General features: G+C 41.6%; 1 protein-coding gene across 2 annotated transcripts in view; it reads left to right on the top strand.

The window, feature by feature from the left end:
• The first annotated feature begins 5,137 nt into the window (after positions 1–5,137).
• The window catches only part of MIPOL1 (mirror-image polydactyly 1), a 191,921-nt gene continuing 177,617 nt past the window's right edge, over positions 5,138–19,441 (top strand). Inside the window, exon 1 of one of the 2 annotated variants that reach the window (XM_080978774.1) lies at positions 5,138–5,270. In XM_080978774.1, the coding sequence (XP_080834900.1) occupies positions 5,250–5,270 (21 nt within the window). In that variant the 5' untranslated portion in view covers positions 5,138–5,249. Of the gene's footprint in view, positions 5,271–6,062; positions 6,207–19,441 lie in introns of those variants that run through there. The other variant, XM_080978775.1, reaches the window with a different exon arrangement.

Raw genomic sequence — 19,441 nt, 5'->3', positions numbered from 1 at the left:
GGAGGAGGAGCGGCCCGCGACTGTCTTGGGGGCGCGTCCGAGGTTGCGCCGCCGGGGAGGTCGGAACACCTCCTTTTGGGTGGCGGCGGGAGGGGCGGCAAGGCGTCTTCCCCTGGGCTCGGAAATAGCGACGGGGCGGGAAAAGGAGAGGGAGGGGAGCAAGGAGCAGGCGGGTCGGAGCCTTGGCAAGAAGCGCCCGCTTTCTCTCTCTCTCTCCTCCCACCCCCGCGAAGTTGGCCGGGGGCGCTTGGCGCTGTAACCTTTAGACCACACGACTGGGACCCGAGCCAGAGCCAGCCCAGGGGCCGGAGCCTCTGGTGCGCAAGGAGGAGACAAATGTGGCAGACCCGGTTCGGTGAATGCCGGGATTATCCCTTCTAGAATATCTAAAAGGACTCCGGTTTCGTTTAGGAAGTTGGGGGCGCGAGGATAGAAGACGATCTCCTATAAGTTCGCTTCTCGCTTCGGCTAGGAAGAAAACGCCGCCGGGTGTCTACCGGGCTCACAGTGCTGGATTTACGTATAAGCTAAACAAGCTATAGCTCTCTTGGGGGCCCCCAAAAAAATTAAAGGAAAAAAACAACCTGGATGTACATTTCCAAAATATAAGATAAAAAACAAATAAAATAAAACCTACATACAGCATCAGTGTTTTGTGTTGTGTAGTCTCCTATGATGTAAGTGATACATATTTTGTTATGTGCAAATGGCTTTAGTTACCTATTAGGTCCATAAACTACCATATAGCATATATTCAACACAAAAAACAGTGACCGTTTGTTGTTGACAAAGAACAGCTGGACATATACCTTCGGTAGGGCCTCATCAAACCTAAATCTGGCCCTGCACGCTCAACTCCTTTTTGAGAAATTGGGGCTCCCAATTTGTCAGCTGTCTTCTACCCCACTCCACCCCCAAGAAAGAGTTTGTACAGTCAGCTCTTTGGGAGATCCTACAAAACAGAGAAAACACGCCTGCACCCCACCAGTACGCTCTCCTATTCTTGCTTCAGACCACATGGGTTAAGATACCGGTAACTTTGCTGCCTGATGTAGAGTAAGAAATTGCACCCTGACACTTGTACCCATGGCTGGTTCAGTTGTTTTAGGAGAGGAGGGAGAAAATGGCACAAATGCCTGTCCCTTTTCCCTGCAGTAAAAAAAGCACAATAATAATAATTTTCTGCCCTTTCATGAACAATGAAAATCAGCTACCCAAAGTTGTTGCCTCACTCCCTGACAGTAAGATCAGCTCTGCCAGCCCATTAGGAATTGCTTCCAGACTGCTTTCATAACAAGGAGGTGAGGTCAAACTTTGATAAATAATCAACAGCAGAGTGAGAATGCAAAGGTCTTGTGCATGCATGAGGACACTTGCAAATCTGGCAACATTATCATTAACTGCTTTGAGGGTTTGTTTGTTTGTTTGTTTTTACAATCAAGCAATGTATAAATTTTAATAAATAAATCTAACAATCTGTAGGCATAGCCAGTGTGACATGGAGACAGTCAGCCCTTAAGTACACTTGGAGACTCACTATATCTTATCTTAAACTACCTCACAGCGTTGTGAGGATCAAATGTCCCCTGGGCCCAAATGATGTATGCAATCTAAGCAACCTGGAAATGGATTAAAATGGAATAAACAAAAGCCAATGTAGTATCATGGATATTTTATATTTACATAGAAATTTCTGTGTAACATATATAACAGTTACATATATAAATCCAGTTTAAAAAAACAATTATGAATATAAACAGCAGTTTAAAATAACAGCAGCAGATACATAAAACCGGTTTAAATCCAAAACAGGTATCAGCTGGGATAAATGATGCTAGATATATCTTAACCACAAAGTTGGCATAAAGCGGGGGGGGGGGGGGGAAATAGCTTAAAGCTCTAGCCATCTGCGCCCATAAAGATTCAGCAGAAGTGGCTGTCAAAGAAAAACCACTCAGGAGATTAAACTTTTCAGTAACTGTGTCACCTGAACACAAAAAAATTACTGTAACTGAAAAACATCAGTTAAATAGTTGCACATACAGTCCATGACAGCTTATGTAATACTCAATTTGTGCTCTGAAGGGAGCTGGCTTCACGTACCAGGCCCTGCATTAGAAAGATGTCTGGAAACAAATGCTGGCAACATCAACCTTGCCACGACCAGAGGTGGAAAGACATTTGCAGCAGCACAACCTGGCAGTTTCTTCTGCTCCAGCTTCAACAAACCCTGTTTATCCCGTATTGGTCTCTACACCTACCACAGGCGCTGTAACCTTCGAATAGTTTGACTTGCCACCCAAAGGTGCACTCCTCCATTGTCTCCCGAGGTAGATGCATGCCATCAAAAAAGTCTTTAAGATACCTCAACATATACCGTATTTTTCGCTCTATAACACGCACCAGACGACAAGATGCACCTAGTTTTTGGAGGAGGAAAATAAGAAAAAAAAATATTCTGAATCCCAGAAGCCAGAACAGCAAGAGGGATCGCTTCGCAGTGAAAGCAGCGATCCCTCTTGCTGTTCTGGCTTCTGGGATAGCTGTGCAGCCTGCATTCGCTCCATAAGACGCACACACACTCCCACTTACTTTTTAGGAGGGAAAAAGTGAGTCTTATAGAGCAAAAAATACGGTATATTCCATTACCTTATTTCATGCATTCCTTTTGAGGAGAAGGGGACCCTATTTTGGCAACTACACCAGATCCTCCAACCACTTTAATTTGGCCTTGGCCAATTTGTACAATATAACAAGACAGTATACAGTGTGGTGTTAGGGGAGGGGAAGTATCTCTAGTGGGGAAATGTCATGCTCCTACTGGGGTTGAAGATCTCTCCCTCATTGCAGGTAGGATAGGAACCACTGTAATACAGTGCCTCTGATACCCATTCCACAGTCAATCCAGGAGGATAACATGGTCAGTTGTATCAAATTGATATTGAGATATCAAGTAAGATGTTTGCACTCCCCATGTCATCCACCAGGGCAATCTAGACAGACTCAGGGCAGCATTTAAGTTTTACTCAGAGTAAACCCATTGAAATCCATGAACATGACTAAGTTAGGCCCATTAACTTCCGTGAGTCTACTTCAGTGAGTAAAATGCCACCCTGTTATTAGATTTAAAGCCCACCCTCAACAAAATGGTTCCAGGATAGGTTACAATAATTGTTGACACTTAATTGTCTCCTTGGGCATCCGGTAGGACTTTCAAGTTTCCCGTACTTTGACAACAACAAAAATTCAAAGGGAAACTTCAAAGTGAAGTTGCTGAGTTGGAATTTATGTGCCTATTTGAGTCTTATCAGATTTGGGCTCAATAGTAACTGGGAGTGACTAACTCTGCAGAAAAAATTCTCCTATTTTCGTAATAAAATCTTGCTTTGCCAACTACTAAGCAACTGGGAAATCAGCCCTGAGTGGTCACTGGAAGATCGTGAAGCTGAGGCTCCAATACTTTGGCCACCTCATGAGAAGAGAAGACTCCCTGGAAAAGAAAGATTGAGGGCACAAGGAGAAGGGGACGACAGAGGACGAGATGGTTGGACAGTGTTCTCAAAGCTACCAGCATGAGTTTGACCAAACTGCGGGAGGCAGTAGAAGACAGGAGTGCCTAGCGTGCTCTGGTCCATGGGGTCACGAAGAGTCGGACACGACTAAACAACAACAAACAACTGGGAGCAAAACTTAGTTGAATACATTTATGGTTTATTTAATTTATTTATTTGTACTATACCTTCTGAAGAAAAACCCTCCCAAGATGACTTTAAAAAGTCAGTTAAATGTGTATTTCAATCTATTTACTGAAACTGCAGCAACTAAAACACTGAAAGCCAGCATAAAACTGTCAATCCATTCCAGCATATTGCCCATTCTTCTGAGAAATATACCAAATCAATTATATTCCCTTTCCCCTCCAAGCCATTTTAAGTGCCTTGGCATAATATTTAATTTCCAATTTAAAACACCCGCTTCCTTATCATTTTTTCATGCGGTTCATGATTTGAATCTCATGACAAAAAGCCCAAATCCTGCCGTGCACATGGTGCTGAACAAAACCATTCACCGCAGGCTGAAGGCCTCCAGAACATGAATTTCTGCACTCCTCTTGCCCTAGTGTGCTTTATTAAACAAATAAGCCCCCTTCTTTCTCTATCAGAAGCTAAACCTGCTCCACATACCCCAAGTTTCCTCCAAATCAGTCCCAAAACTTCCCCTTTCCTGAAATATTTCAAGGCATCTGAAATAAACTTGGAGTCGAGAGTGGATTTCATGCTCTTTATTCAGCTCATAGTGGTGAGGAGGGAATGAAAGTCCCCTCAAAGTATCAGCTTTATATACATTATTTACACAATGGGCTGCACGTGATTGGCTAATTCCGGAATTCTCCTGTAGGCCAATCAGGTTGTGGATTCACTTCTATCTGGAGCTGGATTGGGTGGCTCCTGCTGACCAATCATATTGCTGCATTGTTCTAGGACCAATCCGACTGCTGCATTCTGAATCCTATTGTTCTAGGACCAATCAGACTGCTGCATTTTGGATCCTATTGTTCTAGGACCAATCCGACTGCTGCAGTTTGGATCCTATTCAACTCAGTACATAACAGCATCCCACCCACTCACAGCAACCAAGGCCCCATCATTGTTAGCCTTTCCGCTCGTTGGTTCACCCTGTGAGCTTTTATTATGCAGGGCTGAGCATAGAGATAGGAATTGTAGAGTAACTAGTCTGCTGCTGGGACACAGAGCTTCCCAGTTTCTTTCCCTGGCTCCTGTCGGGTGGAAGTGTAAGCTGCCCATATAAAACAATGGAGAAACTCAAGTTTAAGCTACAAAAGGGAGCAACAAAGAAAGGGGCTTTTGCTCTTTTAAACTGAGGAAATGGGGAGGAAAAAAATCCTGTGGAAAACGTGAGTTTTTTCTTAGCTAAAGAAGAGCATTTAAAGATTTTTATTTATTTTTTTAAACCTAGCATGCCAGTTCAGTTTCCTTCTCCTTTATTCTCCATGGCAACAGAGGAGCAGTCACCCTGGGAGACTGACGCAGCTAGCACATTCCTAAAATCCTTGCACCGAGCGCACACCCACATCCACAAGTGGACAAGCGGCTAATGTGGCCTAGCACTTACCCTGTTCAGCATATGGAGCTCAGCCTAACACACCTCACAGGCTTGTTGTTAGGATAAAACTGGGAAGGGCAGAAACGCTCCTGAAAGGAAACTTCACAGGGCCAGATTTATGTTTGATGAGGCCCCAGCTACTGGAGGTAATGGGGCCCTTTCTATGTCCAGCTGTCCTTTGTCAACAACAAATTGTCCCTGTTTTTCGTGTTGAATATATGCTATATGGTAATTTATGGACCTAATAGGTATCTAAAGCCATTTGCACATGCAGAATGTAGGCACCCTAAACCGTGGTAACTTGGGTTAAGTACTTAATTTGTTCCGGAGGTCCGTTCTTAACCTGAAACTGTTCTTAACCTGAAGCACCACTTTAGCTAATGAGGCCTCCCGCTGCTGCCGTGCCGCTGCTGCCTGATTTCTGTTCTCAACCTGAAGCAAAGTTCTTAACCTGAAGCACTATTTCTGGGTTAGCGGAGTCTGTAACCTGAAGCGTCTGTAACCCGAGGTACCACTGTATATAGAAATGAGCAAACCAGGGATATTTTAGGGAGCAGGCTAGCAGGCGGGGCCCGTTACTTACATCATAGGAGCCTACACAACACAAAACACTGTTGCTGTATGTAGGTTTTATTTTATTTGTGTTTTTTCCTTATATTTTCGAAATGTACATCGGGTTTTTTTCCCTTTAAAAATTTTAGGGGCCCCCAAGAGAGTGGGGCCCTAAACTATAGCTTGTTTAGCTTACACGTAAATCCCGCATTAGAACACAGCAAAAGGTACACTGCTTTGCTTGTTGCGGGGAGAGAGTAAGAGTCGCCCTGCAACCGCAGCGACGCGCAATCCCGAGAGTCCTCCGCCCCCTCCCTTTCCACTTCCGCCCTGAGGGCGCTGCTTTCTAAAGGATTCCGGAAGTGGGCGGGTCGCGCGAGTCTATGATCCTGAGGGCTCGGCGCTGAGCGGCGGCGGCTGGAGCAGCTGGAGGGAGCGGCGCCTGCACGCAGGAGTGTCTTCTGAACCTCGCGCGTGTTTGCCAAGCTCTGGGCGGTACCGGCTGGAGCAAAAAAATAGATAAATAAAAGGTAACGGCAGCCTTTCCCCGAGGCTGGATCCTTGGTGTTCTGTTACTTCGAGCAGTTATAGGATTGCCTATTTGGCACTTGTTTGGAAAGCCCCGCAGCTTGAATTGGCTGATGCTGTTTGCAAGAGCCTCCTAGGATGGGTGCACTGGAGGAGGAGAAAGAAGGGGGAGTGCAGGGTGTTGTCTCCTGTGCTGTCCCTAATAATAAAAATGCATGTAATAGTAAAGTGGAATCTGCAGTCTCCGCTTGACTTGCATGGCGTTTATCCTATTAAAAGTTGATCCCCGTTAGTCTTACCCCCTCGCTGAGAAATACAGTACGCTGATAGTAACCTGAGTTTCTTTTAGACTCTAAAGTCTGGAGTAAGTTTTCAAGGGTGCTCAGCTTAAATATCACTTTGGCTGCGCAGTCAAAGTGGTTTAAAAGGAAAGTAGGAACATTCTCTACATCTCTACACGTATTTCAAAGTCTGATTCTTCGTGGAACAGTAACTGTCAGGATTGACTCGGACATTACCTTTTTATCCGCACAAGAAAACTTATGCAACTCCCAGTCTAGCTTGACCACAGACTTCTAAATTCGCAGTTTGAGAACTGGAGTTCCATAGGTCTGTCAGCGCGTAAAATTGTGCTTTCTTCCTCTTACCCACCTCACACTCGGCTTAGTGTGATGCCACCAAGACCTGGCATCTCATTTTACAAAAAGTGTAAGCATCTGAATTACCTCCTCCCACTTCAGTGCTTGTGGGAATAGATCATGAATTTGGTGGAGTAGTGTGATTCTGCTGTTCTGGTTTGCTTGGTAAGAAAGTAGTAAGATCCCTGCTGGGTCAGAACAAAGCTCTATCGAGTCCAGTATGTTGTTTTCACATTAGCCAGCCAGATACCTATGAGAAGCTCACAAAATAGCTCTTTCCTGCATGTGATCCACAGCAAGTGGTATTCAGAAGCGTTCTGTCTCTAAAGTAGTGGTAGCATATAGCCATTATTACTAGTGGTCACTGATAACTTTATTCTTCATGAGGTCTTTATTGGCCACCACAGGCATTTGAAAGTCTTATAGAATGAAAAACTCAACTGATACTTGTTGGCACCCGTCTGTCTCAGGAGACAATGGAAAAGTGTTCCTTCGGGGTGAAAAACAGGGCCTCCTGTGGCTGCAAAGATTGATACGAGAGAGACATGTTTTGTTGCAGTTGGGGCAGATGAAAGCATCCAGCTGTGTTGCTACAGGTGTATCATGGCATTTCTTCTCTCTGCACTTCTCCCAGTGCTAATTTATCCTCTGGTCGCTGCTATGGATACTGTGGTTGTCTGAAGGATTCCCATAAGGCAAGGTGAATGTTGGCAGCCTTCAGATCACATTTGCAGACAGCTTTGTCATCTGCAGTCAGTTTTGACAGTATCCTGTGGGATGTTGGGAGCAAGGAAGTGGAGTCAGGCAGCACATAATTCCTGGGCACAGATAGTTGTCAAGAGTTCAGATGGCACACTGTTATGTGGTTAACATAAAGCCAGCTGGGAGGCCATTTGAAACGCTTCCATAACAAATAGAGAGGCTATAGTGTGCATGGAACGTCCACATTCTGCAGCAAAAACTATGTTTTTATTTCTCTTGTACTGGTGTACATGCTGGATTGTTACGTTCTCTAGAATTGTGATATATTCTGCTAAATTTGATTGTTTTTCTTTTTATTCTGGCCTGCATGTCAGACTGGATCTGGATCTGAGAGACTTCCAGATGGTAGGAGTTACTTTGATCAGATTATTAGAAGGGCTCAAAGAGGCCCTCTTAGAGGAAAACAGCTTAGAGGACTGGGAAGGGGTGGGGGCTGAAAGATAAACCAGAGTCCTTTTGTTAAAGAAAATAATAATAAAATAGATAAATAGAAAAAAATGTATCTTGTTAAGTTACCATCTAGCCTGATCAGTTTTAACTTCTTGAGGGAGATGCTGTCTTGTCTTATACATTGCTGGAATGATGAAATAGTTGCTCTAGTTCCAAAGTACCACTAGTAGATCAATGTATTTCAGAGATCTTTCTTGAAGTAGATCACTACAATAGTGTATTTTCTGTCTTTCCTTCTCCTACTTTCTCCCCATTAAATAGTGTGGGATGATGCCATCACTGTGTTGTGCATTTCTCCTTGCCATCTTGAAAACAGGTGTCTGGGTTGAGCTGGTGTTTGAAAATCAGGTTCTGAACTTGTACTTGTATCTAATTGCATTCTGTTATCTTGGTGTTCGAAAGAAATATTACATTACAGGCAAGACTACGAAATAGAAAGTTTTTAAAAAATAGTCTGTTTTTTTCTTTTACAGTCTAAAAAGGCTTTTAAACTGAAGTTCTCAAAGTCATTTGCACAAGAAACTCAGAATACTTAACAAGCACATTTTTATATAATTTTTGCTAAGAATGGCAAGAATGGTTCTCAAAGTGAGACGGGCATCCTTTAAAATCTGAATTAGGTGCTACAGACGATGTATGACACCCTTCTCCAATCATTTTTTGCATGCATGTCTAACCAGGAAAGAAACTACTCTTCTTACACTTCCAATTTGTGCTCAGTACTGTATTTTGAAGGTACAAGAAGTCAAAAGCTTGTTTTTCACAGGCCTTCAACGTCCATGTTGTTCCTCACTTCCACATCTTTAACTATTCTGTGAATATAAATGATTCCTTCTCTTTCATTTTATGGACTTCAGTTAGACATGTATGAACAGGAAATTTGCAGGATTCTTAATTTTGTTTTTAGTTAATTGGGGGTGGGTGAATGTTCTCTCTCTTGCATCATTCTTTGATTCAAAACAAGGAGAGGTTGGGAATCCAAGTGAATTCAATTTGAACAGAAAGAAAGTTGGATTCCTCATCATAGTCATCCACCCATCAGTAATTGGGTAAGGAGCAGAATTCTTATGAGTATCAAATCACCAGATAATGGTTTGCTTCCCCTCCCATCTGGATTAAAATATTGGCAGTGGTAGCTGTCAAATACAAGAAGAAATGGAGCAGTGAGTTCTTGCAAAGATCTGACATTAGTAGCTCGAAACTATTATTTTCGTTTTCCCCATAACCAAGGAAATTTGGCTAACTGTTCTGGTTTAAAATTTCTGTGGCCTTATGGGAAGGGAGAATTAAATGGGAATAAATTCCAATATTGTTACTTTTTGTACTTGATAGTACTTTTGTACTAGCCACACTTGATAGATGCTGTGGAAATTTATAGCACAGTATATGGCAACCCCAGAGTCGGCCACGACTGGACCTAATGGTCAGGGGTCCCTTTACCTTTATATTATAAATTATACCGGTAATAGCATTCTAAAGAAACACAAACACTGTTTGCTGCACTTCATGCGTCTGAAACATTTTTTAATATGAATTTGAATAGATGGCTTTGAAACTCACCAAATAAACATTGTTGTGGCTGATCTGGACATTTGAATTTATTCATTTTTAAAGAGGCAAAATCCCAAATGTGCTTTTAAACATCAAATAAAAGAAAAAATATTGGGGCGGTGGGGGGAGGCAGGGTTTCCAAGTTCGATTACAAGTTGGGTAGCTTTTTTCAACTTGAGGGCCACACTCAGAGTGAGCATAGTCAATATTTGCACAGGTGCCCCCCCCCCAGTACATACAGGACACAAGCAGACCACACATCCACATTCACTGCACATAGCGCACACAAACAAACGCACTCACCAGACATGTATGTGGGGAAACACATCAAAAATGAAAGTTCATTATTTAAAAAATGAGATAGTGCTATAGTACCTGTAGCCACTAGATGGAGCTATGCGCCAACAGTGTGTATCTAATCACCTTGTCTTAGGTCTAGAATCACATATTTGAGGCACATTCCTTTGAAATCTGGAAGGCTAACAGGTTGAGGATGAAGACATAGGAATATTGTTGGAACAGGTAGGGATATCTGGGCCAAATACTTCAAAATTGTATGTTGTACAGTACAGTGGTACCTCTGTTTACGAACTTAATCTGTTCCGGAAGTCCGTTCTTAAACCAAAACTGTTCTTAAACTGAGGCGATTCCATTCTTAGACCAAGGTAAAGTTCTCAAACCAAGACACTATTTCCGGTTTTGCGGAGTTTGTAAACCAAATGGTTCTTAAACCTAACTGTTCTTAAACCGAGGTACCACTGTATTGTGCATTGAATGAAGAGCACTTCCCTTATTCCTGGTCTGCATCCTAGGATCTCTGAGCAAGTTGAAAGAAACTCGATACACCATCATATATTTCCAGGGAAAATACAACAGCTGATAACACAACATCAGTATCTGATAACCGTGGTGATAATGTGCAAAGTTCTGAAACGAGAACCAGATTTTCACTGGGCACCTGAATGCCAGTAGTGAGGGTACCCATAAAAAGGGGAAATAGTGGGAATTTCAAGCATTGCCAAGCAATATGCATAGACTCCAAGAGATGTTTTGAGAGCCAGCATAAATTGACAAAATGTGTGGTTTTATCATTATTCAGTGGCTGTGGAAACAAGTGTTGTGATCAGGGCTTTTTCCCCACCTGGAACTCAGTTCTGGCACCTCTAAGGTGGGCGCCATTGCCATTAGAACAAGATGCTCATGCTAAGTTCTGACACCTCTTTTTCTAGCAAAATAGCACTGGTTGTATTTGATGGGCCTTTGGCCTGATCTAGCCGGCTTTTTTTAGGTTCTTGCATACATGGAAAGGCAATTCTGCTTGTACAAGGCCTCACTGCCAAATTCTTCTGAATGATTGGCCCACTAACCACCCTCTCCATCCCATGCTATTCTGTGAGGGGTCTGTCCATCTCAGAAGTAGCTTTTCAAGTGACAGAGAGTTCGAGTGCATGGGTAGGCAAACTAAGGCCCGGGGGCCGAATGCGGCCCAATCGCCTTCTCGATCCTGCCCGCGGACGGTCTGGGAATCAGTGTGTTTTTACATGAGTAGAATGTGTCCTTTTATTTAAAATGCATCTCTGGGTTATTTGTGGGGCCTGCCTGGTGTTTTTACATGAGTAGAATGTCACTTCCGGGGGCGGCGCGAACGGCAATGGCGGTCCTCTTCTGAATGGGAGAGGAGGCTCCGCAGGCAACGGGTCGTCCGCTACGGCGAAGCGGAGACCCATTTTGGAAAACCCCAGGCAGCAAGAGCCTGGGGTCTTGAGGCTCGGTGGGCGCCTTGAGCGACCCTCCAAGCGCTAAAGGAACCCCGTAAGGGGCTCCGGAGCGTGGAGGGGGGTTGCGGCGCTGAGAGCTGCTTCACAGCCTGTGGAGCGAAGCCGCGCTGCTGCTGCCGGTGAGCGCTGATCCCTTTTCCTGCTAAATTACGGATTCGGACGAAAAGCAACTAACTTGTGAGTAAAAGACTGAATCACTTGAAATTAGAGACTTTAAAGGAAAAATCTAAATTGGCTTGAACTTGGCTGAAAGCGGAGAGACGTGGAAACAGGAAGTCCGTCTTCCGCAGCCATTGAACTTGAAAAAAGCAATCAGCTGGAGGAGTGGAGGCTGAAAGAAAGAGATTCTAAGCTTTACAGATCTAAGCATCTATTGAACTTGCATCTTAAAGTAAAGACTTTAAGCTAAAGATTTGGGATTATTACTTGCACTTGACTTTCCTCCCTTTATTGGATTACAAATTAGAAGGTGAAACCCAGAGTCAGGAGCTGCCTGAGCACTAAGGGAGCTGTCAGTACTGCAGATTTGGATACTGTATATTGGAACTTGCAACAATCTGAGGGTATTGAGACCTTTTAAATTTGAAACATTCTTTTTGGAGATAAATAAGCACTGTCTGTAACAAAGTGACCATTTATAAACTCTGCTAAACATTTGTATTTGAAGGTTCTTGGACATTAAATTAGACTCTGAAAGACATTTTAAGCTCCCTCTAGAGGATTGGATTAAAACAATGACTTTACATGCACATTTTACTTTCGATTCCCTTGTTGTTTGCTTGCTCTGGACCTTTCCATTCCCATGGGAATAACTCAGTGTGACCTTGACTGACAGATAACGTTGGAATGAGTGGCACAAGAAAAAGAGGGAGAGCCAAACAAACAACTTTAACAACTCTAACCTCAGCCTCGCAGACACGTAGATCATCTGTACCTACTTTGCCCTCAGAAGTAGAGGGAGAGGGTGAAGCAGAGCAGTTACAATTGGAAGATATGGCCTCAGGAGTATCTGTTTCTGTTCTAGACAAAATTTTTGAAAAATTGGAAGCTTTGGACAAGAAAGTAGATGCGCAATCAGCAAAGATTGACAAAAATACAGAATGTCTAAATAAACTAACTACACAAGTGGTACAGAATGCACAAGCAATTGGACAGTTAACGGAGGCCTCAGCAGAAAATCGGAAATTGGCTGAGGACACCAGACAAAAATTAGAAAATTTAGAGCAAGAGGTAAGACCACTCACTAAACAAGTTGGGGAACATCAGATTTATCTTTCTATGATAGAACTGCGAAATCGTGAGAATAACTTGAGGATTAGATCATTACAAGAGGCAGAAGAAGGACATCTAACTGAGTTTTTGACCAAAGAATTCTCCAAGTTCTGGAATTTGGAAGAAAAGGACTTTAAAATCGTGTCAGCTTTCAGACTTGGAAGATTCATAAAGAAGGAGAGGCCCAGAGATTGTTTGATAACATTGAGATCAAAGGAGGAAAGGGATAAGATTTTGGGCCTACATTTCGTAAAGTCACTGGAGGTTTTGGATAGAAGAATTGAAATCTATAAAGATATCCCAAGACAACTGCTGGATCTTAGAGCCGCCTATTCTGAACTTGCTAAACTACTAAGGAGCAACGCAATTCCATTCAGGTGGGAATTTCCCCAAGGAATATCTTTTACCTTTAGAGGGAGAAAGGTTAAAGTAAGAACACTGGAAGAGAGAGACAAATTCCTGTCTACATACGGAGAGGACCTTCAAAAAGGAATTGAACTACCTTCTGGGCCTGAGGCAACGCCAGTACCAACACCAGCACCTGTGGAACCTGAAGATCCTGAGAACAAGATACCACCCCTTGAAAAATAACCAGATAATTCAGGATGTCTCTGCAACTGTTGAGCTGGAATATTAATGGTTGTAACATTCCGGAAAAAAGGAAGAAAATATTTCATATATTAAAAAAAGAACAATTGGACATTATTTGCCTACAGGAAACACATGTGACAAGGCTCCACAGAAAAGTGTTAATAAATAAAAGATTGGGCCAGGAATTTATATCGTCGGACAAAGTTAAGAAGAGAGGCGTGGTGATATATGCGAAAGAGAGCCTGTCACCTAAATTCTTATTTAAAGATGAACATGGAAGAATTTTGGCAATTGAGATACAACATCAAGGAGAGAAATTGTTGATATTAGGAATCTATGCACCTAACGAAGGGAAATCGGAATTTTACAAGAAGCTGCAGGACACAATGCTGGATTATCTGGACTACAACAACATCATAATGATGGGAGATATGAATGGGGTCGTATCAACTAACATGGACAAGTCACAAAGTCAAAATGTCACAAAAGACGGCAGACTACCTAAAACCTTTTTTGAAATGACAGACAATATGGATTTGATTGACATCTGGAGGACAAAGAACCCACTAGGAAGAGAGGGAACATTCTTTTCTGAAGCCCAACTGACCTGGACAAGAATCGACCAAATATGGATTTCTAGAGGCCTGGCACCTAAGGTCAGAAAAGTGGAAATCTGCCCAAAGACCTGTTCCGACCATAATGCAGTAAAGATGGATATGACACTATTACCAACTGGATCCTTTAGATGGAAGATGAATGACAATTTGTTTAGAGATCAGGAAATTACCAAGAAGGCCCAAAAAGTTTTGAAGGATTACTTTGAGATAAATATGAATAATATGGTGGAAAAAAGAATAATCTGGGACGCAAGCAAAGCTGTAATGAGGGGATTCTTGATACAACAGAATGCAGTAAAGAAAAGAATACAAAGTGAGAAAAAAGATATGATCTTGGATAAAATAAAAGAATTAGAGAAGAAATTAAGAGTGAATCCGAAGTCACAGCCAACTCTGAGAGAAATTAAACTTTATCAAACACAATATTCTAAATTGATAAATCAGGAAATTGAATGGAAGGTTAAATTAATGAAACAAAAAACGTTTGAGTCGGCGAATAAATGTGGAAAACTGCTAGCTTGGCAGTTGAAGAGAAGACAAAGATTAAATACTGTTACAAACTTAGAGGTTGACGGAAAAAACATCCAGAATCCAGTGGATATCAGAAAGTGTTTCCAGAGATACTTCAAAAAATTATACACCCAAGGGCCGCAAGACGATGTTGAGATTAAACAATTTTTGGCAAAAAACGGACTATCTAAATTGTCACAAGAAAACAGGACAATCCTGAATTCTAAAATAACACGACAGGAGATCGAACAAGCCATCCAGAACATGCAACTTGGCAAATCCCCAGGACCAGATGGGCTGACCTCCAAGTACTATAAGACATTAAAAGACTATTTGATACAACCTTTGATGGAGGTCAGCAATGAAATTATGGAGGGGAAGAGGGCACCGGAGTCGTGGAAGGAAGCGTTTATCACATTAATACCAAAGTCGGAAGCTGAAAAGACACAACTTAAGAACTACCGTCCCATCTCTCTTTTAAATGTGGATTACAAAATATTTGCAGACATTTTGGCAAATAGATTTAAAAAAGTTTTAAATGAAGTAATTCACAAGGACCAGGCCGGCTTTCTCCCAGGTAGACATCTGTTTGCTAATACAAGGAACATTATTGACATTTTGGAACTTTTGCAAACAGATATAAATACAAAAGCAGTTTTAATTTTTATAGACGCGGAGAAGGCCTTTGACAATATCTCCTGGAAATTTATGATGGGAAATTTAAAAGAGATGGGAGTGGGACGGGGTTTTGAGAATGGGATTGAGGCGATATATTCAGAACAGAAAGCTAAACTGATAGTTAATAATGTGGTTACAGAAGAGTTTAAAATTGAAAAAGGGACACGACAAGGTTGCCCTATTTCCCCTTTGTTATTTATTTCGGTTCTGGAAGTGCTATTGAACATGATTAGAGGGGATCGGTTGGTGGAAGGAATTCAGGTCGGTCAGAAACAATATAAATTAAAAGCTTTCGCAGATGACCTGGTTTTGACCTTGCAGAAGCCAGAGCCTAGTACGAAAAGAGTATTACAATTGATTAATGATTTTGGTCGGGTGGCTGGATTTAAACTAAATAAACAGAAAACTAAGGTTTTGGGGAAAAATTTGACTGATACAGAGTCAGAACGGTTTCAGAATGAGACGGAACTTAATGTGGTTAAAAAAGTAAAATACCTAGGGGTAAACATAACAGTAAAAAATCTAAGTCTATTTAAGGACAATTATGAAAAATGCTGGACAGAAATCAAGAGAGACTTAGATAGTTGGTCAAAATTGAAACTTTCTTTGTTAGGCCGAATTGCTGCTATCAAGATGAATGTATTGCCAAGGATGTTGTTTTTATTTCAAACACTTCAGGTTTTGGACAAAACGGAGTGCTTTCAGAAGTGGCAGAGAGACATTTCTAAGTTTGTCTGGCAGGGCAAAAAGCCCAGAATTAAGTTTAAGATATTAACCGATGCAAAACAAAGAGGGGGCTTCGCCCTGCCAGACTTAAAGTTGTATTATGAAGCCGCAGCGTTTTGCTGGCTAAAAGACTGGCTACTTCTTGAAGACACTGATGTGTTAGATTTGGAAGGGTTTAACAATGCCTTTGGATGGCATGCATATTTATGGTATGACAAGGTTAAAGCAAATAAGGCCTTTAAGAACCATATTGTCAGAAAATCATTGTTTAATGTCTGGACAAAATATAAAGACTTGCTGGAAAATAAAACACCAAGGTGGCTTTCACCTTTGGAAGCCAAGGCCCGAAAAAGACCCAATATGGAGGCTAAATGGCCAAAATATTGGGAAATACTAGAAAAGGATGGAGACAATTGGAAATTGCAGAGTTTGGAGAAAATGAAAGACAAAGTGCGAGATTGGTTACATTACGCTCAGATTAAAGAAGTTTTTAAAAATGATAAGAAACTAGGGTTCCAGGTGGAGAAGTCGAAATTGGAAACAGAATTGCTAGAACCAAAGATTAAGGTACTCTCAAGGATGTATAACTTGCTGTTGAAATGGAATACACAAGATGAAACGGTTAAATCGGCTATGATAAGGTGGGCACAGGACATTGGGCATAATATAATGTTTGAGGACTGGGAGAGGTTGTGGAGTAATGGATTGAAATTTACTGCATGTAACGCTCTGAAAGAAAATGTAATGAAAATGATTTATAGATGGTATATGACCCCAGTCAAACTTGCCAAAATTTACCACCTGTCTGATAATAAGTGTTGGAAATGTAGAGAGTGTGAGGGAACGTTCTTCCACCTCTGGTGGACTTGCCCTAAAGTGAAGGCGTTCTGGGAAATGATTTATAATGAATTGAAAAAGGTATTTAAATATACCTTCACTAAGAAACCAGAGGCTTTCCTTTTGGGTATTGTCGGCCAAGGGGTGGCAAAGAAGGACCAGACATTTTTTATGTATGCAACAACAGCAGCAAGGATACTTCTCGCCAAACATTGGAAAACTCAAGATTTACCCACACTGGAAGAATGGCAGATACAACTGACAGACTACATGGAACTGGCTGAAATGACTGGCAGAATCCGTGACCTGGGAGAAGAGAGGATTGAGGAGGACTGGAAGAAATTTAAGAACTATTTACAAAAGTATTGTAATTTGAGTGAATGCTAAATAAGATGCTAGATTAAAATAACTGAGCACCACTAAATTTAGAAGTTTTTAAGAAAATAAGTAAGACTGTGAAAATTTAGCTCCTTTCGAGAATTATAAGATTATGAAATATAGAAGGGATATAAGAATTTAAATAAGATGATAAATTGCTGACAAAATGTTACAACGATGAAAGTGGGAGCGGGAGATGTGAGGAAGTCCAAAGAAAATGTGAAAATATGTTAAGATAAATGTTATATTGTTTATTATGTTTATTTTTATTGTAAAACCCAATAAATTGCTTTTAAAAAAAAAAATACATGAGTAGAATGTGTGCTTTTATTTAAAATGCACCTCTGGGTTATTTGTGGGGCATAGGAATTCGTTCATTTCCCACCCCCAAAAAATATAGTCCAGCCCCCCACAAGGTATGAGGGACAGTGGACCGGCCCCCTGCTGAAAAAGTTTGCTGACCCCTGGTCTAGTGGGATGAAGAGGCAGAAAGCATTTGCTCTTTTCTGGATCCAGTCCAGTAGCTTCAGCAATCACTTGGAGGCTATGTGTATTAACTGACAAGTGCATGAAATTCCCCGTCTACACTTCCAATTTGCGACGTTCTCCAGGCCTTCATATGAAAGTGTACAACTGGTGACATTTACTTATGTTTGCAATGCTGTTTTTAGAAATCATATTAATTATATTTAACCATTGAACCGGCAGGGTTGGAATTTGCTGCTTCACATATGGGACATCTTTTTTATATCAAGTGCTATATTACAAAGACAGTGCCAAAATAATACTGCTTTAGTGAGGAGGAATTTCTTATTAGCAGTGAAGCTTCAAAAACCTGCAACTATGTCATAAAGGGAACGTCTTTGAGCTGAGACTCCAGTAATTCATGTCTGTCACACACAGTCTAGGTGACCTAGATTTGACTAGTGCTATTGTAGTGTAATTATGCTTCTGAGCTATATCTGATACCCCAGAAGAAAGGTGTAAAGTTTATTTTCAAAGGTTATGGATTTGGTTGAGTCATGTCATTGTGCAGCATACAGAACAGGAATCTGCAGAAGTCTGCACTGATATTTATGCAAGTATAAACGAACACATTCAAGCTTCAAGGAACAGTGTTAAATGCAAGGCAGGGAAAGGTAATGTTTTGACATTTGTCAAAGTGATTGAACAAAGCAACTTAGAATTCTGTTGAAATAGTACCTTTTTCCTTGTTCGGGTTGTCTTTGATGGATGAAATAAATTTGAGCTTCTCACTTGGACATTGTTGGCTTGCAGAGATTAGCCATATGGATTTTCTTTTTCATTTGAACTCTGCAGTACAGTATTGCACAACTAATAGGGAGGTTTTAAGAGTACTTAAAGCAAACTGTTGTTCATGAAAATGAGGCAGGAGGAACCTGTGGCCCTCGGGATATTGGACTGCATCTTCCATCATCCTGAGTGCTGGCCATGTTGGAGAACCATAGGTTCCTCATACCTGCTCTGGTAGGTATCAAGGCTTAGAATGGACTCCAAAAATACTCCCACTATTCCACCACTATTATCTAAGGCAGTCTCTTCCACTAATAAGCAGCTCACAATATAAGGAAGTTTTTCTTAAGGTTTAGTTGAAACATCAAATTGCAGAGTTGGAAGGGACCACGAGGGTCATTTAGCCAAACCCCCTGCAATGCAGGAATCTTTCACCCAACCTGGGGCTTGAACCCACAACCCTGAGATTAAGAGTCTCATGCTCTACCAACTGAGCTATCCCAGGTCATGACCTTTTTATTACATGTACTTATAAAGCCTGCAGGGGGCAAGAACTATTGGAGAGAACCTCCCTTTTCTCACATAAGAAGACATCTTCTATAGTGATGTCACATGTATTTTAATACTTTGTTCGAAGCCGCCCAGGGTGGCTGGGGAGACCCAGCCAGATGGGTGGGGTATAAATAATAAATTGTTGTTGTTGTTGTTGTCATCTAGGAATCCTGCACATGTGTGCTGCTTTTGTCACCTACTATTTTTAATCATACTATTTTAGCCTGGCGTGCTCTGGTCCATGGGGTCACGAAGAGTCGGACACGACTAAACGACTAAACAACAACAACATTTTTAATCACGCGCAAACTTAATTTATAGATTAGTTTTTCAAGCTGTCTTCAATCAGGTTGCAACCCTGGGTACAGTACAATGCTTAATATTTAGTTCATCCAAATGCATTTGACGTGTATAAGTTCTTATTATGTATTGCAGGAAACAGGTGCTCATGTCAGTAATTAAAGCCCAGGCAGGTCCTCTGGGCATTGCTGGGGTACAATATTAGCGGAGTAGCCTGGGACTGATAGGAGTTGGGAGCCCGACAACACCCAGAGCCCCAAGTTCTCCAACCCTGCTTTATTCATTAACATCCAGGGAAATAGGTACTAAAACTACCTATTACTAGTTAATGAGGAATGGAATC

This window comes from Podarcis pityusensis (genome assembly GCF_964106645.2).
Source record: "Podarcis pityusensis genome assembly, chromosome: 1".
Lineage (NCBI taxonomy): Eukaryota > Metazoa > Chordata > Lepidosauria > Squamata > Lacertidae > Podarcis > Podarcis pityusensis.
Note: the sequence above shows the minus strand (reverse complement) of the source record. Positions and strands in the feature narration are given on the sequence as shown.